General features: G+C 65.3%; 2 protein-coding genes across 5 annotated transcripts; both read right to left on the reverse strand.

The window, feature by feature from the left end:
• Window positions 1-114: 114 nt before the first annotated feature.
• On the reverse strand, window positions 115-11,685 carry USP36 (ubiquitin specific peptidase 36). 4 transcript variants are annotated; one of them, XM_075044122.1, is made up of 20 exons: window positions 11,201-11,685; window positions 10,506-10,788; window positions 10,218-10,433; window positions 9,320-9,430; window positions 8,920-9,022; window positions 8,223-8,290; window positions 7,727-7,797; window positions 7,229-7,311; window positions 6,785-6,896; window positions 6,344-6,484; window positions 5,933-6,033; window positions 5,485-5,626; window positions 4,533-5,243; window positions 3,739-3,866; window positions 2,663-3,178; window positions 2,221-2,387; window positions 1,602-1,763; window positions 1,193-1,308; window positions 974-1,103; window positions 115-887 (listed from the first exon to the last, which is right to left on the reverse strand). In XM_075044122.1, exons 1-19 carry the CDS (start codon window positions 11,201-11,203, stop codon window positions 975-977), a joined length of 3,363 nt encoding a protein of 1,120 aa, XP_074900223.1. In that variant the 5' UTR covers window positions 11,204-11,685; the 3' UTR covers window positions 115-887; window position 974. The 4 variants fall into 4 exon arrangements, with proteins under 4 accessions (XP_074900223.1, XP_074900225.1, XP_074900222.1 ...); XM_075044124.1 differs by having other exon boundaries at window positions 2,663-3,037; window positions 10,218-10,436; XM_075044121.1 differs by having other exon boundaries at window positions 10,218-10,436.
• Window positions 11,686-11,824: 139 nt separating this feature from the next.
• On the reverse strand, window positions 11,825-23,466 carry TIMP2 (TIMP metallopeptidase inhibitor 2). Its single transcript, XM_075044125.1, has 5 exons — window positions 23,124-23,466; window positions 14,907-15,007; window positions 14,715-14,823; window positions 14,201-14,325; window positions 11,825-13,597 (listed from the first exon to the last, which is right to left on the reverse strand). Exons 1-5 carry the CDS (start codon window positions 23,248-23,250, stop codon window positions 13,397-13,399), a joined length of 663 nt encoding a protein of 220 aa, XP_074900226.1. The 5' UTR covers window positions 23,251-23,466; the 3' UTR covers window positions 11,825-13,396.
• Between the last annotated feature and the right edge of the window lie 1,227 nt (window positions 23,467-24,693).

A 24,693-nucleotide genomic window follows, 5' to 3' on the forward strand; every position in this document is an offset into this window, starting at 1 on the left:
GACGCGGGAAAGGGCGGTGCAAGACAAGCCCCTCCCCCTCCCGGTGCCCCGCCCCCGCCGAGCCGAGCCGAGCCGAGCCGAGCCGAGCCGAGCCGAGCCGAGCCGAGTGACAAACACCACGAGTTTATTGCCCGCGGTCACGGCGGCAGCGACCCCCTCCCCGCGGGGACCCCACCGCCGCCTCCCGCGGCCAGCGCGGGGTCGGGCTGGGCCAGAGAGGAATGGGCCCCTGCCCGCGGATAGAGGGGGGGTGGGTGGGGGGGGTGGGGGGTGTGGGGGTTAAAAGAACAAGGGTTTCATTGCGACTTGCGCGGGGTGGGGAGGGGGGAGGAGGGGGTGAGGAGGGAGTGAGGGGCCAGCCGGGCACGGAGCAGGGCAAGAGGGGAGAGGGACGCCAGCCTTGGTGGTCCCGGCTCTGCAGTGTGGGCTGGCGTCCCTCTCCCCACGGGGCTGGTGGGTGGCATGTGAACCTGGAGCAGCAGGGATGGGCCACAGGCACTTTCCAGGAGTCTCCCCTCCCCAGCCTTAAATTCCAGGCTGGGTGGAAGAGGGGGGTGCTCCAGCCCCAGGCAGAGGCACAGAGGAGCTAGCAGAGGAGCCTGGACAAGGCAGGTTGGAGCTGGACAGGCTCCTCCTCAGCTGGAAGGCAGAGGGAAACAGCCTGGGCCCACAAGGACCCTGGGACCTGCAGGGGCAGCAGCTTTGAGAAGGGGAAGGCAGGGGACACCAAGCACAGCATGACCCCAGGGCTGGGGCCCCGGAGACATGCGGGACTGGTGTCCCCTTCCCTCTGCAGCAGGGTCCACCAGCAGCTCCCAGGACAGCACTCCCCAACTGGTCCTTGACCTGACTGCTCCGTTCGTCGGCTAGGGGACACAGGTTGCAACCTGGGAGGAAAGGAGCAGTGTTAGCATGCCGCTAGGCAGCGGCTCCCCTCCCTACCACCCCCCTGCCCTCCCTGGGTCTCGCTCACCTCAGAGCCGGTGGCTCAGGCCGGCCACCTTGGCAGGGTGAGTCACGGACCAGAAGTTGCGCTTGCTCTGCAGCTCTTGGAAGGAAATGAAGCGTCTCCTCCGTTCCTGCTTCAGTTTAATCTTCTTTACCTGTGCAGAGGCAGGAAGGCTCTTGGGGTCAGAGCAGAGTCCCCTGCCTCCTCCCACCCACCCCAGCCTGGGACATAGCCAGCACCCACCTTCCCTCTGTCAAAATCCTCGTCCCACTCATCGATGACAGTCTCGCTCCGGGCCCACGCTACATCTTGAATGGCATCCTGGCTGACAGCTGAGATCTTGCCTTCCCAGGTCAAGACTGCGGAGCAGTGTGATCAGCAGGGAGCACCACGCTGTGCTCCGCTGCACCCACCTGCACCGGATCCCCACCCTGGGCCAGCAGCTGGAGCCCCTCACTCCAGCACCCCACTCTGTGGCACCCGCAGCAGCCCCTTGGCCAGGTGCAGCTGCCTGGCTCCAGCAGCCTCTGTAGCTACTTGTGCTGGTGCTGGGGGAAGCTCAGGCCCTGTCAGAGCACATAGGGCTCTGCCCACATTCAGGGCTCAAGGCAAGCTGCCTGGCTGTTTGCCCACCCAGGCGAGCACAGATTACCTTGTTTGCCATAAGCCTTGTCCAAGGAGTGCCCAAGCAGCTCCTCCACCACGCTGGACTCCTTCTGGCTCCCAGGTGCTATGCCAATCCCATGGCAGGTCTCAGGGCTCGGGGCAGCCAGGCAACACCTGTACCCATCTCCAGCCTGGCTGGACGCTGCCACTGCGGAAACAGGCAGGGGTAAGGACAAGCTGGAGGGAACAGAGGGAGCTCCTGTGTCACTCCATCTCCAAGGCAGGTCTCACCCCAGGAGACACTGTCGGGATTAACAAGATCCCGATGTTTGGGACGCTGGGTGTTTGGGTACACTGGGGCCTGCCCTGGGCAGGGAGGAGCTGAGGGTAAATCTTCAGCCCTTGAGGGGTCCATCTCCACACATCTGAAGAGGAGCACACCCTCATCCAGGGTACAACCAGGCAGCTCTCCCGCATGAGTGGCACATGGGCCTGCGGGCAGGTCAGCCACGGACAGGGGTCAGGAAGACGGGCACCACCAGGCAGTTGTGGGGACCAGCAAACACCGGGGACTGCACACCAGTGCTCGGAGGGACTGCATGGGGAGCCAAGCAGCTGGCTCTTCCCTGCCAGGCACCAGGCAGGGTGGAGGCACACAGTCATACCTGGGGTGCCGTTTGTGGCATAGACACCGTTGGCAGCTGGCTGCTCCAAGGCTGGGCTGCTGAGGCTTTCCCTCCGCTTGCGCTTGCGGTGCTCGCTCTTTCCAGCACCAGCCTCCACACTCCACCGCTGCTTTTTCCTCGAGGGCTCCATCTCAGCCCTCCTAGAGCTGGGGAAGGCAGCAGGGGTCAGCCCACTCTAGCCTGACCAGAGGGGGAATCTTGAGCTCCCCGCAGGGCAGTGGGACACAGGGACACCCACACCCCAGCGCTGTGCTCGGGGAGGGGAGAAACGACCCCCAGCAAGCCAGCACTTCAGCTGGCTCCATGGCAAGGCTCATCCCACCCGCAGAAAGACAAGAGGCACCTGACCACAGCCCAGGGAGCCTGACTCCTGGCAGAGCGGAGGTGTGCAAGGTTCTCTCACGTGACCCTAGCTCCTCACCTGTCCGAGGACAGCATCCCAGGGCAGTGCTCTTCTGTCTCCTCCATTCTCCTCCTCTTCTTCTTTTTCTTCTTCTTCTTGAAGAGGTAGACGGATTCCTTGTCCAGGGAAGCACTGGGGTCTGACACCTGTGGCTTGGGCCAGCTCTCCAGGTTCCGAGAGCCCAGCCCCTCCTGGCCACTGCTGGGACCCTTGCCTGCCGCCTCCTTCCCCACGAGGGACACCAAGCCCTCCTGAATGAGTTTCTTCTCCTTCGTGGGGGGGTTGGAGACTTCATCCTTGTCCTTCACAGCTAGAGCACGAGAGCTGCCAACTGCTCCACGATGCTGCTTTTGCTGCTTCTTTTTGGAGGAACCGGGGGTGCCCTTCTCCCTGCTGCATGAAGGAAGGTAGTGTGAAGGGTGGGCAGTGGAACCGTTGGTCAGGGGGGAGGCTGGGAGCCAAGGGGCTGAGATGAGGATGAAGCTGAAGGTAGGCTTTTCAGGATTTGGCATTTTGAGAGCAGATGAGGACAGCCTGAAGGACAGGAAAAGAGGCTGACGTGATCTGAAAGCCAGGTCAGGACTGGGAGCTTCTCTCTTCTTCCCCACTCCAAGGTGCATGAGCACAGCACCCAACTGCTACAATCTCATCCACGAAATCTGAATCGGACCCTGCTCTCAGAGCAGCAGCTGCAAGCGCACAGAGTGACGCTGCACCTGCCCAGTGCCAGCAATGCGCAGGGCACACACTGTCCCACGGGGGATTAGGAGAGAGTGAGTGTTGGTGCAGCACATGCCAATGGTGAAGGTTACAAGGGAGACCCGGAGCAAGATCTACACCAGGCTAGTGCCTCCTGATCCCACGGGACACTAGCAAGTGGTCAGAGCTTGCAAAGTTCCCTCCCACCCTGTGCCAACAGTCAGAGAAACTGCCTTGCTTCTAGGATCCAGAGCAAGCCCTGCCAGCCCAGGAGAACCAGCTGCCAAAAATCGCTCCTCAAGCCAGCTGTGACGCCAGCTGCCTCACAGAGTACTCCAAGGCTGCTGCTGGCCTTGCTGCTGCACAGGAGCCTGGGAGCAATCGGCACTGCTTACCTTGACTTGCCGAAAGGCTGGGGAGTGGACTCAGAGTGGGTGGTGTTCGTGGGGCAGGTGCGGTCAGCAAATTGTGGGTGAGGTTGTGTGTGGCGGTCACTTCCGCTCGCCTTCCGCGGGGTGCTGCCCTGCAGTTATTGACATAAATAAAAGCTTGGTGGTCTAAAGAAAAGAGGTTTCCGTGAGCCAAGAGGAGAAAATAAAAAGGGGAGCCCAGAGAGAGGGGAGGGGAACAGACACAGACAGGGGGAGGGAAGTGAGGGGTGGTAGAAGAAGAATCATAAGTGGTTTTAGTTAGAAGCACAAAGGAAAAAAGGAAGGAAGGAAATTTAAAGAACAGAAGCCCCAGTGCACTGTCCCAAGCCCTGGCTGCCCAGCAGCACCCAGAGGGCCGGTCCCACGCCACTGCCCAGGAAGGAGGCAACTCCGCAGCCCTCCAGTTGCGGCATCACCTGCTCCCACTCACCCCAGGGGACACGCTACCCCGAGAATGCTGGGGAGGCCACCCCGCCGCAGGGACTGGCACAGCCACCCCTCCCTCCTGAGAAAGAAGGCAGGAGCCATTTCTCCTGCATCACTCAGGGATGCAAACAACAGCAGCGGCCTGGCCCCACACCCTGACACAGAGTGGGAGCAGAGCAACTGCTACAGCCCTGGGGCTGAGGGGCTCTCCCCACCCACCTCCAGCTTAGCAAGACACCCAGCATTAGCTCTACGCTTGCCCCCGACACAAGCCCCAGTTGAGAAGGCACAAAGATGCCTACCGAAGACTCCGGGCAGAAGCTCAGACTCACCTTTTTGGCAGAGAGTGCCAGCTTCTTGGCTGGTGGCGGTGACACAGTGCTGCCTGGCTCCAGAGCAGCGTTGGCCAACAGGGAGGATTTAGGTTTTGCCAACTTGGAGTCTTTGGAGGCAGCCAGCTCGGTGCCAGGGCCAGCAAGGAGGTCCGTGCCACAGTCCGTTTCCTGAGAGGTACAGAAGCTGCTGGTTTTGCTCTCGGCCTTCTGGGACGCTTTGGCCAGCTTTCCCGGTGTGCCATGCACTGGGCTGTCAGCACTGCTGCCACAGGAGTCCTTCTCCAGGGTCCTGGTGTTCTCCTCACTGCCCCCAGGCTCCTGGCTGGAGGTGGGCTCCAGCAGCAGCTTGGATGAGGTAGGTGGCTGCTTGCTCTCCCAGGATCTCTGCTGGGACAGCCCTGCTTTGGCCCCACTTGCATTGCTGGTGTTGCAGAAGCCCTGACCTGCTCTGGGCACAGGAGGCAGCTGTGGAAAGGAGAGTGGCTTCTTGGGCTTCCGGGCTGCCTCCTTGGGCAGTGCTGTGGCCGAGTGGGTGGCTCTGAGAGGCAGTTTGGGTGATGGGAACCCAGCAGGCAGTTTCGGTGGAGTGGTTCCATTCGACAGCTTCGGCCCTGTCCCGACCGTGCTGCGGGCCACAGGGACTCCGACCTCCTCTGGCTCTGGCAGCTTCTTCCCCAGCAGCTTCTTCCCCGGCAGCATGTCTGGTCTCTAGACAAAGAGAAAGAGAGAAGTTCAGCTAGGAGAGAATTCAAGGAGCCAAGGACGCAGAGTGATAGTTCTCTCCTCATCCCTACACAGGAACCCTTGGCTCAGCAGGATCCCGCCTGCAAACTGTCCTTGCGCCTGCCTCCCTGCAAAGCTGCAGCCTACCTGCCCTCGTAGAGCAGACAGAGGGGCAGCAGCTCCCAGTTCCTGGGAGCATGGGCTGAGAGCAGCCTTCAGGACTCACCCGGCCCATTGGCGGTGAAGACAGGGACCTGAAGTTCACAGTTTTCTTGACCTGATCAGAGACGATGCTGCGAGTGCGGCCAGACAGGCAGGAGGCAGCTCTGGCAATGGTCCCCTCTGACCTTTTCCTGGGGCTGGGGATTCTGGTGAAGGCAGAGAAGTGCACATGTTAACTGTGAGGGCTTGAGCGACTGGAATACTCTCGTCAAAGATGAACACAAAAAACAGGAGCCAGAAGCTCCGAGGAGGTAAGGTGCTCTTGATCTACAGCAAAACCATGACAAAGGGCTGGACCTCTCCCTGCCACCTTCCTCTGAGCCAGCGCATGTGCACAGGCATTGGGACTACTGGGGCCAAGCTCCTTCCCACACCCAGACACGTGCTACCAGCCCTGTCCCAAATGCTAAGAGCAGGGGGCAGAGGGGTCGGGAGACACAGTGCGCTCTCACCTCAGGTAGAACAGCACGTAGGCCTGCTGGTTGAGGACCACTTTGATATTGCTGCAGCGGACCACATCATCGTTCATTTGATACCACTGCCCATTACTGGCCTGCGGAAGAAGAAGAGAGAACAGGGTCGGGCTGTGCCCAGGGACGCTCCTGGCATGAAGAGCAGCAAGAACAGCACCCGTCTGCAGAGCTCCTCTCCCCAAAACCCACAGGTGGCCCACTGCAGGCAATGGGACTCTGCACGAACAGACCTCCATGATTCCTGTGGCAGAGCACAGCCTGTACACCCCATCCAGTGCTCCACACCACGCACATCTGCTCAGCACCCTCCTTTCTGCGCACTACAGGGACCCACAAGCACCCACCAGCCCCCAGCCCAGAAAGGGTGCCAAGAGAGCACCCTGGGCTCACCTTCACATAGCAGTAATAATGCCCTGCGTGGCAGCTGTAGCCAGAGTGCACCAGCACTGCATAGAGTTCGTACATGACAGGATCCCCCTTGTTCTGAGACATGTAAGGGCGGACGTTCAAGAACTCAGGGTACCCCACGTCCTGTGGAGAGAGGATGTCTCAGGAGTCTGCACAGCAGATGGCTTTCTTGCTAGAGCAAGAGCAGCTCAGCTGTCCTACAAGTCCTGTCTCTCAACGGACAGGGACACACCATCCCCAGGCAGAGGTCACAGTGAGGAAGATGCCAAGATGAGCCAAACTGCCACTGCACTGCACAGCTGGGGAAGGGCTGCAAGACTGCAGCAGAGCTCGCACTGCGCACAGGACCACCTCCCACCCTGCTCCGGGCAGCAGGGCCTCGGGCCAGGAGACAGCCCCAGCTCTGGATTGCCAAGCACTCACCTTTGTGATTTTGCCTCCACCGAAGTCAGCAAAGCGCTTCAGTGAGAGCGTGAGAACATTGGAGGCTCGGTGAATGGTGAAGCGTTTGCTGGCCGACACTTTCTTCTTGCATCTGCACAGGAAGAGCTCAAGCTATTCAAGCTGCTCCACCACCCAGATGATTGCCAGCCCTGGCCAAGCAGCAAACCCCACGGAAATGACCCTGCTGCCACCAGACACCGCTCCAGGATGCCTGCTCATGGCCATGTCTGCTGGCCCAGGTCCTCCTCAGCAGAGGAGGGAGCTGAGGAATGGCAGGCTACACCACAAGCTTCCATGGCCACGTACCTCACGGTTTAGCTGTGGAGCAGGTAGAGAAGCCCTCCCGTATTGCAGCAGGCTTTCCACCTGCTTGCCACCAGCACACCCGCTGGCCCCTTCCCGCCCGCAGCCCCACACACTCACTTGGCACACATGTAGGCGTTCTCACCCCCCAGCATGTCTGGCTTCACAAACAGCTCCAGCGCCCGCACTATGTTTGCGGCTTGCTGCAAGGACAGAGGAGAGGTCAGGGCACAAGTGGCCTGTCCACACGACAGCCCAGCTCCCTGCTGAGACACTGGCCCCAAGAGATAACACAGAACATGGGTAAAGGGCCACAGACTACACCAAACCCATGAGCCTGCCACCAGCTTCGGCACTGGCCAGCATGCTGCAAGGGAGAGCTGCACTGTCCCCCAACACCACAAAGCCTCAACGGAGGAGCTGTGGCTCAGGTTCAGGCAATGGGCACTGCTCTGCCAGACAGAGAAGGCAGCACAACAACAGAAGCTGCTTCCCTCTTGCCTGCACCGTGCCTTGACACTGGCAGGTTAAGGAGCCTTGAGAGTGGTAATGGTGCAGTTGCAGGAACACCCCCTGCGAGAGCAGAGCTCCTCCCCATCCCCGACCCTGCCACGGTACCCCAATCTCCAGTGTCAGGTCCAGGTAAGGATCATAGGTGTCCGAGACGCCCTTGCACACCGAGCACTTCACTGCAAAAGAAAGAGCAATGAGCACACCCTGGCACAACACCTGCACCCGCCACCACCCCGCCACAGGCAGCTGCAGTATTCCCCCTCTCCGGGTTTGGGCTCTGGGATGTGAGCACCAGGATTCACAGCCTGGCAAGGAGGAAGGCTGGCAATTCCACTATGTGCTGGGACAGCAGGTGTTGCTAGATAGCTGGCAACACGGGTTCCTTTGCTGGTGGCAATGAGCTGGGGACCCACAACCAACAGGTTTTTTCCATCGCCACAACAGGGGTCATGACCCACAGGTACTGCAAGACTGACTAACTGCAGCTCTGGATAATTTACACATGCTTAGCAATTTTCCCAAAAGATTTTTACTGCAAGGCTCTTGAGGAAAACAGCGGCCCTGAGCACCACAGGCCCAGGACCTGGCAGCCAGCACTTACCACGGGACCGCAGGTAACCGCCAAAGATCTGGTGAATCAGCGTCGTGGCCTGGGTCTGGCGATCCAACCTAGAGACAGCAGCACGGGATCTCACACCACCCCTCTGCAACAGCCACCCCTGCGGGCCACCACTGTGTCCTGAGGACAGCTCCCCTACACGCTGTGGCCAGCTGATGGGCTGCAGAGCTCCAAGAGCAGAGGGAAGTCACAGCCTCTGCCAGTCTGCTCTCCCAGTGCCGAAGCTCAAGGGGTGGCACCAGGCTCTGAGGAACACCTTACTCTAGAAGGAGTGGAAGCTCCTGGCCGGAGGTCAGAGCTGGGCACTGCAGACAGAGCCAACACAGGCTTCCTGGGACGGAGGGCCCAGGGAAAAGCTGCTCACACACAGCCATAGGGCTGGGGCTGAACTAACAAGCACGCCTGGATTCTTCAGCAATTGGTACAGGATCCAAATGCATAGCAGTCTTAGGATTTGGGGGCAGGACGACAGCTATGCTGGGACAGAGGAATCAGGAGAAGGCAGACAACAGCCCAGAGCTGTGTCACAGAGGGGCAGAGAGTTGGGTCATCTACCCGAGGCCTCTGGAGCCAGTACCTCCCTCTATGAGTCTGACCTGGGGGACACATTCACCCCACAGTCCCCTCCCACGGGCACAGCAGAGAAGAGCAGCAATGGGCCATCAGAGGCCCCACATACTTGGTACAGCCATTCAAGCAGGCCTTCTGCATGGCATCAATGGTGTAACGCAGGAACTCATGTGCGTCCTCCTGTCTCCCAAAGCGGATGTTCGGGGCAATCTCTGCAGGAGAGGGAGGGATCAGCCCCAGCACGTGCGGCAACAGATGTAGGCCCTCCCTCCCTCCCCTGGGGCAGGGACTCTGGCGTTTGAGCCCCCTCAACCCAAACCAGATGTCAGACTCATGCCGGCCATGGGGGAAACCCCACGCAGCCCATGAAGTCACCAGCCCCCAGCAGGCTCAGTGAGTCATCTCAGAAGAGCCATCTGCCAAGATCTGCCCCAATCTCAAAGGTTCTGCCCCTGCATGAGTCACCACTCTCCTGCATAGCTACGGGAGGGGAGGGCAGCCATCCTTACTCTTGAGGTCTCGGATGAAGGACACTGGCTTTATTGCATTGCCGCTGTTGGCAAAAGCCTGGATGGTGTGGTTCTGCATAATGCACATCATGCAAAAGCCTCCTTGTTGACCTGGAGCAGGAGAGGAGAAGACAGGACGTTGGGGACAAACCCGGGAGAGATGGAGGCAGCACAGGGGACGGGAGATTTCTGGTCCAACACAGTTCAGCCACACTCAGTTTTCCCTACGAGCTCTGTGCTACAGTACAGCTCTGGGGCATCCCACATACACGGAGACCAGCACACACCACCCCAGTTGGCACAGCCACAGTACCAGCCACTGCAACGCCCCCCGAGATGAGACAGCATCCACGTGGATAGAAAAGAGGTCACAGGTAGACACTGAAGGAGCCCACAGGTTGACCCTGAGGGGCAGATCCTACCGGAGCCCTAAGGACAGGGCTGCGAGCCTTGTGTGCTTGCTTGCCTTGGTCACAGCTCGGAACAGCACCTGCTGCCAGTACGCAGCCTTCTGCCCTGCCCTCACACAGTTCCCACAGGCAGGGGCTGTTTGGGCACCCCCAGCTCAGCCCCCCCGGAAGCCAGAAGACTGCATTTGGACCCATCTTAGTCCTGGCTATGCCCAGCAGAGACAAAGCCTCCCCAGACACAAGGACGCAGAGCTCGAGCACGCCGCTACGGCCAGGAAAAGTGAGCCGTAGGCAGGAGCAACCTCTCAATGGAGAAACGGGCAGGAGGGAGCAGCGAAGGCGCATCCCGACACCCGCACACGCCTTGCCAGAGCCATGTGCGGAGGTGCCGAGCGCAGCGCTGGGAGCAGGACAACCATGTGCTCTTCCTCCCTGCTGGTGCGGCCGCCCCAGCCCTGCTGCCCACCGAACCGGACCTCCCCACTCACAGGTGCGGCTGTGCTCCTTGGAGAGCAGGTAGTTGGCGAGCGGCGGCGTGTAGGTCAGACACTGCACCGTGGAATTGAGGAAGCAGGTGTTCCCTAGGTTGTGCAGCCCGGCACCGATGCGGTAGATCCGCTCCCACTTCATGGAGAGGCGCTCCGCAGGGAAGAGCACCTTCTGGGGTGTGGGGATGCCGTCCTCCGCGCCAGCATGGTCGCCACCTTCTGGGAGAGGGGCAGTGAGCCATGGGGGTGCGGAGCGCGGGAAGGGCTCCCCTCGTCCTCTCTACCTACCTTCCTTGCAGCGCCCTTTCTCCTCGAGGCCGCCGTGGCGGCTGGCGGTCTCGGTGCCGGTCCGGGGATTGAGCAGCACGTACTTCCCCCGCAGCAGCTCCAGCTGGCCGGAGAAGCCGCGGCTGGCGGGCTCGAACTCGATCTTCTGCAGCAGCACCTTCTTGGCCGAGGCGGCCAGCAGCCGGCCCAGCTCCCCATCATCGCCCGTCTCCCGCCGCCCCGACTTCAGCACCTCCCTCAGCTTCTCCACGATCTGCGGCATCGTGGGGCCCGACGGCCCCGGCTGCGGGGAGGGGACGGCCGGTTGAGCGGAGGCGGGGGGGGGAGCCGGCCCGTTCCGCTCCGCTCCCGACGCGGGGCCGCGCGTTGCCAGGGCAACAGGCCGCGGCCTAGGCCCACCGCCGGCCCGGCCCCGCCGCCGCCGCTCACCCCGGAGGCCTCAGCGGGTCCCCGCCCGCCGCCGCCGCGACGGGCACCGCGCCCTCCCGCCCGCCGCCGCCGCCGCGACCTTGAGCGTCGCCGCCGCTGCCGCCACCGCGCTGCCCCGGTCCGCCCGCCGCCACGCGCGGCCCGCCCGCTACCGGCGCTCCGCCGCGCCCTCCCTCCCCGCGATCGGGGCAGGGGAAGGGAGGGCGGCGCGGAACGCAGACCCCCACCCCGCCCGGCCCGGCCCGGCACGGCCCGGCCCCACTCACCATCCGGGTCTCGGCTACCGCCGCACGCACGTGCGGCCGCCTTAAAGAGGAGCCGGCGGCCCGCCCGCCGCCGCCACGGACTCCTTCCGCGCCGCTCCCTTAAGGGGGCGGGGACAGCAGCAAGCTCCCGCCCACTCCTGAGGACTCGCCCGCTCGCTCGCTCGCTCCTCCGCTCGGCCCGCCCCACCGACGCCACACCTCCGCCCCGCCTCCGCCGGCTCCGCGTCCCGAAGCGCAGTGACGGGCGGAGCCGCGCTTGCGCGTCGTAGCAACGGGAGGGGGCGGGGCCTATCGGGGGCGGTCCAGTGAGGTTCATTATGCGCAGGCGCGCGGGCGCTCTGGCCCCGCCCCCCGCTCCGGTCCCCCGTCCCCGTTAGCGGCGCGGCCGGCAGGGACGCGAAAGCGGCCGCGCAGCGGGTCCCCCCCGCCACCCTCCCAGCCCCGGGGGTCCGAGCTCAGAGCGGCGGGGAACCCTCATCTGCTCTCCTCGGCTGAGGGGGGGGCCGAGCCGGAGGAGCGGGCCCCGCCGCCGTTGTCCCCTGCCCCGGGAGCTCCCCGCACGAAACCGGTGCGACTCCAGCGCCTGACGAGGAGAGACAGAAATTACAGCACAGGGACCATACAGGCGGTGGCAAAACAAGTGGAAGTATTAAACTCAAAGATAGACTACCAGCAGAGACAGGAGTAAATGGCACATATGATATAACCATACAGTAAGCGAACGGGAGTCGTATATGGGATTGATTAGAGGTTGGGGTTTTTTTTTTTCTTTTTCTTTCTTTTTAATTTTTCTCTTTAATATGTTGAAATTGCCCAGACTGGTCCAGTACGACATCTTAAACCTTACAGGGACGCACAGCATGAAAACGCCCCCGGGAGCAGGGCTGCGGGGATTATTCCCGGCACGCTCCCAAAGCTGCGGTAAGCGGCGGCGGGGCACGCGTGCCGGTGCCGCCCGTGATGCCGACGGGCAGCTTCGCGGCACGCGCCGGCGCCGCTGCAATGTGGGAATGGCTCAGAGAAAGCGGGACCCGAGGTGTGTGGGAGGGTTCACCGAAGAGGACGGGTTTTCCTGCGGCTGCGTTGCCGCCCGCGCCCGGCCGCCTGCCGGGCCCCATCCCTGCCGCCGCAGAGGAGGGAGCTCGACCGGCCGCAATGCCGCAGCGCTGCCGAAGGCTACGACGCGGCTCGACCAACAGCTGCACGAGGCGATGATAAACACCCTGCACCCGTGCAACCGGAGCTCCTGCCTCGGTGCCCTGCCGAGGGGGAACTCCCTGCTGAGCCCTGCTGCCCGCCGGCCTGCAAAGGCTGGGGGGTCTAAGCCCGTCCAACAGCGGCAGCTGCAGAAGAGTCTGGCTGCAGCTCTCCACCCGTGCAGGAGGTTGCAGTGGGAATGGACACCCCCCCCCCGCCGTGATGCTGGGGAAGGCGGTGAACCCCGCGCTTACCTCCGTGTCCCCGTGGGGAGAGGAGCATGTGGAGGAGAGGGACAGCAGTGCCTGGGTGCATGCAGGGCGGTCACCCCAGCCATGCTAATGTACCCCTCTGGCTTTTCGGGACAAGGCACCTGTGCAGGAGCCGTCCGGCCCCGCAAAAGGCCCGTAGCCCCTTGCGCACAGCCGGGGGCTCTGCCACATGGTAAAGCCCCCCCCCGAACCTCTGCCTGGAGGGCTGTACCCTTCCTGCACCCCGAAGGGAGGGACGGTCAGTGGGTGGGGAGGGGGACAGCAGGGTCCCCGGTGCTGGAGGGCGGCCGGGGATGCTGCGGTGGGAAGGGCTGCCTGGCAAGAGCTGCTGGGGTGGCTCCCCCGCGGCAGGGGCACTGGTAGACCTGCTACGCAGACGGGGCAGCTCCCGCCACTCACGACGGTTCGATTCCTTCACAGCTGCCAGGGCGCCAGGGCTGAGTGTGGCCAGGCGGGGACACGGCCCCGGCAAGGGGGGGTCCCCCCGCGCCCCGCTCAGCCCTGCCACGATTGCGGGAGCGCCCAGTGCAGCCACAGGTTGCCGGGTGCCTGCGACAGAGCGGGTCCCCGTCCCTGCCCCCTGCACGCGCATGGCAGCCGCCGCAGCCCGGGGACCCCCACGGCCGAGCGGATTTTCATGCTGTCTCCAGGAATTGATATCAGCGTGGACCAGTCTAACATCTCGCAGGTTTTTTTTCTACTGGCTACTGGAATGCGCTCGTTTGGCTTAGGGGTCCTCGATGTCGAGAAACTCTTGCTTGGGGGGGGCCATGCCGCGGTACCAGGCGCATGAGCCGTCGCTCCTCTTGATGCAAGCGTAGTGCTTCGCCTGCCGCCCGTCCACGTTGTTCTTCTCCATCGCCCAGTCCGTCCAGAGACACTCGTCCGAGGAGGAGACGAAGCAGGGGATGGAGAGGCAGCGCGAGATCTGTGCACAACAGAGACTGTCACCGACCACCCCGAGGGGGGAACGCTGGGGCAGGAGGGGGGTGGGAAGAATCATAGAATCATTTAGGTTGGAAAAGACCTTCAAGATCATCGAGTCCAACCATCATCCATGCCCACTAAACCATGTTATGGAGTACCCTGTCTACGCACTTTTTGAATACCTCCAGGGATGGTGACTCAACCACTTCCCTGGGCAGCCTATTCCAATGTCTGAAGAAGCAGCACGGGGAAGCTGGGGCTGGTGGTCCTCCACAGCTCTGCTTCATCCACCCACCCCCCAGCTCTGGACCAGGGATGCCAGGCTGCCCCTTGCCTGCAGGGCACAGCAGGGACGTGACCCCAATGCAGGGGGACTGAGGGAACCCCCGGGTGTGGGTCCCAGGGCTGGCCTCGGTTCCCACCCGGAGACTCGGCTGCCTGTCCCATATCCCTGGCCGCATGCTGTGCCCCCTGCACAGCGTCACCCTTGAAGGACAGCGAAAGAGCACCTCGCCACGGAGCCCACGCCTGCCTCGGGGCTGCAGACCCCACTGGCATGGGGAGCGGGGTGCAGCCTGTGCTTGGGGGCAGCCCGGCCACTCACCTTGCACTCGCAGCCCATCTGGTACCGCTGGTTTAGGCTCTTCTTCTGGGTCGGGCTCAGCGAGTCCCAGGTGGACACCAAGTCGCAGAGCGTGATGTGCATCTTGCCGTTACCCTCTGACTTGCCTGGGGAGAGGCCAGACCAGCCGCTCAGAGGGTCCCTCCCAGGTGCCCCCGGACCCAATATTGACTCAGGGTGCCTGGGGCTCAGCCTGGCCTGGGGGGGCTGGAGGCCGCTGCGATCCAGCACCTCCTGCAGTGCGCTGTCCCCAGTGAACCCCAGGGAGCAGAGGCTCGTCCTCCAGCTGCCCACGCCACAGCCCAGGGCTACCGAGCGCAGTCAGGACGCAGCCAGGGGGTCCCCCGAGGACTGGTGGGGGGAGCAGGAGGAGGAGGGGGGAGGCCGTGCCCGGGGAGCAGGCACACGCGTCGCAGGCATCTCAGGAGACACGTGAGGCAGCAGGGCCAGCACTGCCACCGACATCCCCCGAGAGCCCTCCCTTGCGGTCACCCACCTGCGATGAGATACTCCTTCTTCCCGCCGGTGTCCAGCAGCCGGCCGCACACGGCGGTGGACGGAGCCGTGTAGATGAACTCTATGTCCTTGTCAGGGCCCTTAAACATCTGGGGAGAAAGAGCAGGAGTGAGCGGCTGGCACGGAGGCTGCCCCGTCCCTCCCAGTCTCCTGCCCCGATGTGCCCCGTTACCTTGATCTGCTTGATTTCATACTGGATTCGTTTGATCGGATTCCCATATATATCGTTCCCCGAATCCACCTCTTTCGCAGAGACGGCCTTTGCTCGGATCACTGCAATGGAGAGGTGTCGAGGTCAGCAGGGGTGGCCGAGGACCGGCGGTGCTGCCAGCGCCACACGGTGCTGCCCCGGCAGGACAGTCCCACTCAGTGCCCCCATCCCACAGGGGCTGCCACCCTCGCACGGGGCCGGCTGTTTGTGCTGCCCACAGAGAAACCTGCTGCCCTCCCCACAGATGCCCAGCTGCCCGCAGAGCTGGCTGTCACACACTGTCCCCAAAGAGACAGGACTCTGGCACACGTGGGATGGTGACGGGCAGCGCTGCAGCAGCACCATCACGGCAAGTGATAAGGAAAGGTCACTCCACGATCACCCAGCCCCACTGGCACCAGCCATGCTGGACCTGTCACCCTTGGCCAGCACTGGCTCGGTCTCTGCCCAGTCCCTGCCGGATTCCCGAGCACAGGCTGGCCCTGCCCGGCCTCGTGCCCGTCACCCAGATGGCACCAGGACAGCTAAAACTGCCAGCAGCATCCTGGGAGCGCCACGGTATTTGTCCCACTGTCATTAATTAAACCAGACTCTGACAAGAGCCCCAGCCAAATGCCTGCATGACCTAGGTGGGCTGGAGGAGAAAAGGGCAGAGGGAGCTATTTGGAGGGTCACCTTTGGGTGCAGAGGGAGGCGGGAGCCGTGTCCCTGTGGCAGCATCCTGGCTGCTTGCTGCGGCCAGCATGGGCACCAGCACTGCCCACCAAGCGCCTGCACAGGCAGCTCGTGCCGAGATCCCCCCGCCAGCCCCTCTGCACCCCCGTGCTGGGGGAGTGGGGGTCCCGGGACCAGGCTGCCTTCGCACACCACAGCCGGAGCATGGGGTCCCTGTCCCACTATGGAGGGGTCCCAGCTGCCACGGGGCAATGTTCTGCCTGCTGGCTCCCTGCCAGAGCTCAGCTACTGCCGCGCGGAGCTTCGTGCCGTGCAGGCGCAGAAACCGCATCCTCTCGGGGCCGGGGTGTCGCTTCCTGCCCTTGCTGCCTGCAAAAATAACCTGGGGATGCCGAGGGCTGGGGTAGTGGAAAAACACGGCCCGATGAGGGGAGGCAGCGAGCTCCCCAGCTGGCAGCCTCAACCAGCCAGGCCAAAGGCAACAGCCCTCCCAGCTCCACATGCCCCCGGGGCAGTCCCAGCGCCCCGAGGGACAAGGTTGGATGTCCCAGGGCTGGCAAGGCTGCAGCTCCCTGGAGCCCGGGGACAGTGACGGGGGGGACAGCTCTGCCGTGGAAGGGTCCCTGCGGTCACGCTGCCAGCACAGCCCAGGGATACACAAACCAGCATGTGAGTGCTCGGCACGTGGCAGTGACCTGCAGGGTGCCCGGGGTGGACGGGGCAGGCAGCAGGCGGTAGGCAGCCAGCTCACCCTTACTCACCAGCTCGGGACACGGCGGCTGGTTCGGTGCCATGCTGTGCGGGTCGCAGCCGCGTGCGGCGGACGCAGCCGCTCACACGTGCGGGGCCTGAGTCCCTGCGCCGAGACCTGTGGCTCCCCACCCTGCCTGGCTCCCCCCGCCGGCGCGGGGACAGGAGCTCTCGGCCAGCCCCAGGGAGCACCAGGGACGCCAGGGATGTTGATGGCGCAGGGGACAGTGGCAGCCCCAAAGCCACAGCTCCTGCTCAGCACCCTCACAGCCGGGGAGGGGGCCTGGCTGCAGGGCAGGGGTTTGCAGGGCTCCCCGCTCTGCTGGGGGTACCACCATCCCAAGGGGAGGCCAGCTCCCCCATCCCTCAGGGGCACCCCAGTGCCCTGCCAGCCCCGCTCCGCGTGCATGCCACACGGGAGGGAATGGGGAGCCGCGCTTTGGCGGAGGCTGCAGGAAGGCAAGCATCAGCCAAGCTGGCGACCCGGCTCATGTCCCCCACTGAAAGTCCTGGGGTGGGAGCAGCCCGGGATGCGCAGAGGGTTGCCTGCCAGCCTGGCACAGATGAGTTTGCCTTCTTTCGCCTGGCACGGCAAGGAGAAGGAATCTGACCGTGCTCTATAAATACTGTGGGACGCGGGGGCATGCGGATGGGCTATTTGAGCTGAAGGTCAGGGGGGCACAGCCCCACGTGGGTACCAGCAAGTGTCAGCTGAGTTTACTCTGGAAAGGAGAGGGTGGCCACCAGCATGAGCAGGGGCCGGGGAAGAGATTTCCCAAAACAGCTGCCCCCAGTCAATGGGGGCACTCACTCAGTGCAGGGCAGGCGGACGCAGTGCCTGCCGGCACCGGGGCTGCACCGAGGGCTTTCCCAGCTGTGCTCCCCTCCCTTGGGGAAGGGCCAGGCTGCCCAGGCACACTGGCAGCACAGGCAGCGTCTCAGCCGTGCAGTGAGCCCCAGCCTCCTTGCCTGCAGTAGGCAGCAGGGCAAGTCCCTCGGCGCAGCCCCCTGCCCCGGTCCCTGTCCCAGGCTGGAGGAGCTCTGCTTGGCACATTCAGACTCGGTTCCTGCTGGCTGCCAGTGCCTGCGCCCGCTCCTCTGCCAGTGGCACACCTGGGTCACCGCAGGCATGGGCTACCCCTTGCCCCCCAACCCAGCTGCTGTCGCATCCTCCCACATGCCAGGCCCTTCGCTGCAATACGCGCGTCTGCGGCATAACTTGGGCGCAACCGAGCTGGAGAGCCGTGCGCCGACTCCGGCCCCGTGGCTCCAGGCGCGGGGAACGGTTACTGGTTCAGTGGGCTCCAGCCTTTTCCATTCACGTGCTGATGAATCACTTGACAAAAATGCAGCCCAATTCTAGGCGGATTTGTTCTGAACAGTGCGGCTTTGTGGAGGGGACGGCTGCGCTGCGCTTTCCCCGCCAAGACCCCAGCAGTGCAGCCAAGCTGCTCTGCGCCAGCCAGGAACCGGAGCGGCGAGGAGGGCGAGCCGCAGGGATCGTGGAGGGGAGCCCCGGAGGAGAGCCCGGCTGAGATCCCTGGGATGAGGAGGCAGGGCCGAGGGATGGAGGAAACCCCCAGGTGCTCAGAGACCAGCAGTCGAACGTCCCCACATGCCAATGCTCCCATCGGCCGTGTCACCTACCACTCCTGCCACCGACCTGGACAGCCACCAGCCGCGGGAGCCCAGACCCTCCGTGAAACTGAGCCGAGGCTGTGCCGGCTCCTGGGGCGCGTGGCAGGCGCAGCATGCCGCCAGCACTGGACAACCAAGTCCAACCAGAGCAATGCTGGAAATGCTCCTTCCCCAGGCGGGACAAGCCATGGCAAGAAGACGCACCGCAGGGTGACCCCCCCCTCCCGGCAGGGTGGGAGCCCCACCAGTGACAATCCCTGTGCTGGCCCCCAGGGCTGCAAGCCAAGGCCACCCCATAATGAGGACCCTGCAGCCCTCTGGGGGCAGACCCCTGCAAAGCAGCGGGTCCTCTCCCTGCCCTCTGCCATCAGGATCAGACCCACCGCCCCGGCAGGGCAGGGAAATTCACCCCCGTGCCGAGGTTGCCGGCTGGCCGCTTCCTGCCTCTGCACTGGGAGAAATGCCAGCGTTTGCCTTTAACTTGCACACAGAAGCTGCTGCATGAGCAGGGCTGTGTTTGCAGCCGGGGCCTTCGGAGCCCCCCAGCCCCTGCCCACCGAGTGGGGCTGCCCGCCGTGCCTGCTGCCTCAGGGGACTCAGGGCTGGGGCCGGTTCCAAGGGCTTTTGATAGCCCCCCCACACCCTGCTGCAGCTGCCTCGGCATGGCCCGTGGCTGCCGGCTGCCTCCCAGCACCGCTCCTCGCTGCCCCATCCTCTGCCCACGGCGGGATTTGGGAAAGGGCAGGCAGGGAGAAGGGCATCTCCCCCTGGCTGCAGAGGGGGTCTGGGGGGAGCTGGTGGGAGGTGGTGACTTCCCACTCTGACCAACTGGGGCTGCCTGGGGCTGAGGAGTCCAGGGCATCCTGCAGCAGAGCGGTCCCCACGCCACGGCAGGCAGCGGTGCCACGAGGAAGGGCCCCACGCCGGGGCCCAGCTGACCCCCCACCGCTCCCGCTCGCTGGGCGACGAGCACAAGACCACCTGCGACAGACTGGGGCTGTGGTGCAGCTCCAGGAGCAAAGCTGGGGGCAAATAGAGTCACCCAGTGCCACAAACCCACTGGGATGTCTCTCTGCGCTTGCCAGCTGGTGGGATGCTGTCCTCCCTGGTCCCCGCCGCATGGCTGCCCCAGCTCAGGGGCTGCACCCCGTGTTTCTGGCTGCTAAGCCAGAACAGTTCCTGCTGTTGACAGTTGCCATCGCAGCAGGAGCTGCCGTGGGCGGCTGGCGGGGAGATGCTGCAAGACCCTGTAGGGAGATTTGGCAGCCCCAGGTTCTCCCTGGGGAAGGAGGAAAGGAGGTTTGGAAGCGGTGACCTGCCCTGGTGAGACCTGCCAAGAGGGGAAGTTGTGTGGGTGCTGCCCTGCAGCCAGGGTGGATCCTGCCACGGCCTGCCCCAGCTCAGCGGAGCTGCTGAAGAGCGCTGTGCCCGCCTGCGTGTGCCCCACGGGCAGAGGGGCAGCACAAGGAGCCTTGGCCCCAGGACTCCCCTCCCGGCCAGAGATGTGCCAAATGACCGCTCCTTCCTCCGCCATCCCACCCCAGACCCCACCGGGCAGCCCCGTCAGCACCCGCCCGCGGCTGGGCTGAATGGCCAGGGAACAAAGCTCCCTTCTCCGGGGCTGCTGGCACTGGCTGAGCGAAGGGGCTGGCTGCCAGTGCCAGCACTGCCCACTGCCTGCCCAGCACCACCAGCCCGGGCACCCGGCACCGCGGTGGGGGCAGCACTGGGGTCACTCCAGCCCTGCTTGAGGGCAGCAGAGATGGAAAGCCAGCAAACCACCCCCGGGAGGGACTCAGCCCCAGCCCTGCCTGGCATGCAGGCAGCAAACAGCCCCCCAGGTGCCTGCCAGCACCCCGGCAGCCGCAGGAGCAGCGGAGTGGGGCACCCCCCCCCCCGGCACAGCGGCAGGGCAGTTTTGGGGACGCGGAGGCTGGAGGGATGCAGAGCTGAGCATGGCAGCCCCGCAGTGGAGAAGAGGCGGAGGCCACGGGGGCTCCCCCGGTGCGTGGCGGTGCCCGTGGGGAGGCAGGAGGCAGTGCCCGGGCACCAGGCCCCGCTCGCCCGCCGGCCTGCGCGGGAGCCACAGCTTACGACGAGCTGCCATGGCCGCGTGCGTCATCCCGGTCCTCTGACGGGAGCGGGACGGGGCCCAATCAGCGGCGGCTCCAGCAGTCAGCCCACGGCCCCTCCGCGCCAGCCGCACGGGAAGGGCTCCGACCACCGCCGGAGCTCGGCGAGGCGGCACCAGGGACCGGCAGCTCCCCTGCTCCACCAGGGCTCGGCAGGGCCCGCTGAGCAGCCACGCTCCCCCCGGCAGCACTCAGCAGGGACTGCTCCCACCTCTCTCCCCAAACCCTCGCCTCTGCCTTGTCCCTGACGGCCACCGGCAGCCCCCGCGGTTCCTCCCCTGCCTCCGCGCTCCCTACACCCCATCCCGAGGAACCAAGCACTGGGACAACTGGGATCAGCGCGATGCTGCCAGGAGCCACATCCAAGGTGCCCCCCCGTCCCAAGCGGCACACCGAGCCCCTGCTCTCCACCGCCCCATCGACCTCTCCTGGACCCAGCACTGTCGCATAAGGCCAAAGCCACGGCCATGCCCAGAAGGGCTGAGCATCACCTCCCTCACCCCCCACATCCTCACGCTGCTCTGGAGGAGACCAAGCAGAAGCCAGGTCTCCTGTTGCAGCCCCCAGCCTAGCCACGTCCCCACCTGGCAGCCAAGCGGTCCCAGCAAAACAACCCCCCAGGCAGGCAGAGAGCAGCCACCAGTCACCGCTGCCCGGGCACGGCCCCGGTGAGGAATGGCAGATGGGGCAGACCTGAGCCCTCAGGCCCTGCAGAAAACCGCTGCCCGTCTCACGGGCCAGGAAGCACAATTGCAGGCAGGCCAGGTCACTTGTTCCAAGTCACCAGCTCCAGTGACAAGACTCCCAGTCCCTCCGTGACCCCCAGTCCCTCTGGCACCACATTCCCAAGGCAGAGTTGCATTCGCCTCCCCCCTCACCACCTGAAAACACGGCCCTGGGCTCTGGCTCCTCTGGCCCTGCTGCAGGGGACAGCCGGCTGCAGGGGCGCGGGTGAGGGCAGAGGGGCTGCAGGGAGGCACAGACAAACGTGGCAGACACTCCCCATGCTATGGAGCAGAGCGGGGATCCCAGCCCCACAGGGCCAGGACCCCGCACCATGCTCACCCAGCTCCCCCCTAAGAAGGGCTGCGCGCGAGCCCTGGGGGCTCATCAGCCGCCCCGGGTGCACCTGCCACTGCAGGGCATCAGCTACCACCACCTCTCCCCCACGGGCCCAGCCTGGACACAGGCTGTTCCATCCGCAGCAGCCGGGGAAGGTCCCGGCAGCACCCAGCGTCCCAGGCTCTCCCTGGGCTCCTCGTGCCCTGGGGAGGGAGCTGGCTGAGGAGCCTCCCAGCCCCAGAGAGCATCCAGGGGGAAGACGAGAAGCACCAAGAAGGCCAGGGATCACACGCTGCAGGAGACGGATCCGTGTTGCGTGGGAAGGCTGGGGAGCTCATCCTGGGATGAGCCCTGCTCCCCCAAGCCCAGCACTGTCCCCACCTGGGCTCACACAAGGCAAGACTGATCCAGACGAGCCGCACAGGGGACTCAGCCCGGGAGCCAGAAGGTGCCAGCGCTGCGGGCAGCGCGGCCCGGGAGGAGGCTGCCTCGGCAGGACGGGCTCTGGGAGCCCGCAGGACAGGCACCTGCCGAGGGCAGCGGGCCAGCCCGACCCACAGGAGACCACTGCCCAGCCATGCTGCGCTCTCCCAGGGGACAGCTGAGACAGCCAGAGCTGCCAAGACAGACAGTGACTCAGCAGCTGAGTCACGGCTGAGCCGGCACCCCGGGACGGGCAGTGAGTCACGAGTGCCCCAGAAAGCTGATCCCGACAAGAGCGTGACGGGAAGCCGCAGCCCCGCTCCCAGAGCAGGCGCGGGGAATCCCGCGGTCCAGGGACACCGGCTCGAGCAGCAGCTCCAAAAATTCAGTGCTCCATTTTGTCTAGAAACCTCCCTGTCCCCAACATGCTTCGCGGCACGCTGTGCCGAGCAGCAAGGCCAGGCAGAGCCGGGGCACACGGGGCAGCAGCCAGAAGCTGCGGGGAGCTGCCCTCGTGGAGGAGAAACACCGGGAGCGGGGTCTGCAAGGGGCGAGGGGAGCCTGGGAATCCATCAGGAGCATCCTGGCTCAGGAGCAGGGGACAGGGCAGGGCCGTCCAGAGGTTGGGGCTGCCTAAGTGTTTGGGAATGCTACCTCTCCAGCTGAGCCTGGGAACGGCCCCGCAAAGGAGAGCGTCAGGAACTGGAGCTGGTCTGTTTGTTTAATATGTTAAAATTTAATAAGGGCATTATTCATAGAAAGAGGAATCCAGATCCCGGCGCTGCCAAGCCCTCCCTTTCAGCAGCATCCAAGCCGAACAAAGTGGGACGGGGGAGAGGAAATGCCTGGAAATAAGGAACAGACGGGAGGTGACCGAGCCCGCCGCGGCTGGCTCTCCCGGGCCGGGTGCTGGCTCCGCGCTCCAGCCCGGTGCCGTGCGAGAGGCGGCCGCGCTCGGAGGGCCCCGGCCTCCCCCGGGGCCGTCCGCTCCCCGCGCTGCCACGTACCATCGCGGTTTAATCAAAGTTGGAAGAGGCCGGGCTCAGGCCGTGTCACCGGGGCTGCGCAGCGGGGAGCGCGGCCCCGCGGCGGGAGCAGAGCCCCGCTCCGGCGGCTCCTCGCATCGCCCGGGGACGCCCCGGGGAGCGATGCCGGGCGCGGCCGCGAGGGTCGTGTGTGTGTGCGTGTGTGTCCCCCGCCCCGAGACGGCGAGACGCGCGGGGAGGGACGGGCGGACACACCCCGGACGGACGGACGGACGGACCGCGCCCGGCCGCGCATCTGCTCCCGCCGACACACCCCCGGGCCGGCCGGGGCGCGGAGCCCGCACCGCGGGCAGGTGCCCGCTCCCTGCCCGCCCGCTCCGCGCCAACTTTCCGCCCCTTCCCCCGCCGGGAAGTTCGCGCGGGCCGGGGCTGCCGGGGCTCCTGCCGGGGCTCCTGCCGGGGGCCGCGGGGCCCCGCGGGGACAAAGCGCGGGGGCGGCGGTCGGCGCTCACCTACGTCCGCGTTGCAGAAGGCCTGTTGCGGGTGGATGGGCGAGCAGCTGCAGGCGTCGGCCGGGCGGGCCCTGCCGAGCAGCAGCACCGCCAGCCAGGCCAGCAGGCTGGGCAGCGCGGCGGGCATCTTGCGGCGGGGCTGCGAGGCTCAGCGACCCGGCCGAGAAAGCCGCATCCACCGCCGGGCCCGGCCGAGCCGCCGCCGGAAAGTTTGGGTCCGGCAGCCGCGGCCCCTGCGCGGCGTTGCGGGCGCTGCTGCGGCCGCTCCTCCGCTGCCTTCTATGGAGGTGTTTTCTTCCTTCCCCGGCTGCCGCTCAGCCTCGCTTTTTAATGTGCTCCGGGGATTTGCTGCTCCTCCTCTGCATGGCGCGGGGCCAGCCCGGCTGCTCCCGCCCCTCCGCAGGATGCGGCTCCGCGCCGCGCTCGCCTCCCCCGGCCCGGCCCGGCCCGGCCCGGCCCGGCCCCCGCCGCGGGCACCGGCCGCCCCCGCCCCCGCCCGAGCCCCGCGCATCCCCCCCGCCCGTCTCACACCCCCCCCCCCCGCGGCCCCGGGACCCGCCGCCCCTTCTCCCGGGCGGGGCCCGGCAGCGGCGGGCAGGGCCGGGCGGCGGGCGGGGAAGGCGCCGGGGGCAGGCACGGGAGCCCGGCCCCAGCTCGCAGACCTGGCGGCCGGCCCGCGCCGAGCGGAGCGGTAAATTGCAGGGGAGGGCTGCGATTATGTCTGTGCCCAAGCATTTCCTCTCCTTCCGGCTCCTCCAGCTCAGCTCATCCCACCGCCCGAGCCCCCCTCGCCGGCTCCCTCCCCCGCGCCCCTGGCACGGCCGGTGAGCTGCGCCCACCCGGGGGTCCTGCGCCGCCGCGACGGGCCCGCGGACCTCGGGCGCTTCTCCCCCTTGGCCGGCAGCCGCCTGCCCTGGAGCGCGTCTCCGGAACCCCCACCTCGTCCCTCTCCCGGCTGCGTCGCGGCGGAGGGCGGCGGGATGCTCCCGCTCTCACGGTACCTGTACCCCCGTGCCCAGCCGGCCGCACGAGCACGCTCCATCCCTCCGGCGGTGCCTTCGTCCCCGCGAAGCGGGCAGGGAGCCCAGCTCTGCCTCTGGGCAGGGACACGGCTTCGGAGCACAGCTGAGCCGGGCGCCGCGGGCACACACGTTGCCGGGGACAAACGGCACCAGCGGCCGCAAAACCTGCTCCCGAGCCAGCTTCTTGCCACAGAGCTGCCCTGCCACGGCTACTCACGTTTGAGGGAGGTGTCAGAGCTGCTTGCCCTCCAGGATGAGAAGAAACAGCGGAAATGCGGGCAGCCGAACCCGGTCCAAGCCCTGCTCGAGGCTAAAGGGAACCTGGGGAGGAGACTGCATTCACAGCGCTGGGAAGTTGCATGAAACCTGGAGCTGGGGCTCCAGATCCCCAACCCCACTGCGGGGCACATAGTTTGCAGATGCTTTGGCAGCAGTCACCAGGAGTCCTGCCGGCCCAGCTGCCCAAGGTGCGGGGTGCTGCTGGGCGCTTGCACTGCTCCGAGGGCACCGTGGAGCTGAGGGTCTGGGGGCCCAGAGATGCTTCAGCC

Source organism: Buteo buteo, chromosome 13, assembly GCF_964188355.1.
Source record: "Buteo buteo chromosome 13, bButBut1.hap1.1, whole genome shotgun sequence".
NCBI classification, from domain to species: Eukaryota; Metazoa; Chordata; class Aves; order Accipitriformes; family Accipitridae; genus Buteo; species Buteo buteo.

Bases quoted from the DNA above. Each gene is read 5' to 3' on its own strand.
- USP36 (XM_075044121.1), bottom strand. The intron at 9,023-9,319 runs GTAAGGATGGCT...CCTCTCCTGCAG, and splicing joins CTTCATCCGAGACCTCAAGA to AGATTGCCCCGAACATCCGC. The intron at 2,388-2,662 runs GTGAGGAGCTAG...TGCCTTCCCCAG, and splicing joins GGGATGCTGTCCTCGGACAG to CTCTAGGAGGGCTGAGATGG.
- TIMP2 (XM_075044125.1), bottom strand. From the start codon at position 23,250: ATGCCCGCCGCGCTGCCCAGCCTGCTGGCCTGGCTGGCGGTGCTGCTG. The intron at 14,326-14,714 runs GTGGGTGACCGC...GCCTCTCCCCAG, and splicing joins GAAGGAGTATCTCATCGCAG to GCAAGTCAGAGGGTAACGGC. The intron at 13,598-14,200 runs GTGAGTGGCCGG...TGTTGTGCACAG, and splicing joins AGATGGGCTGCGAGTGCAAG to ATCTCGCGCTGCCTCTCCAT.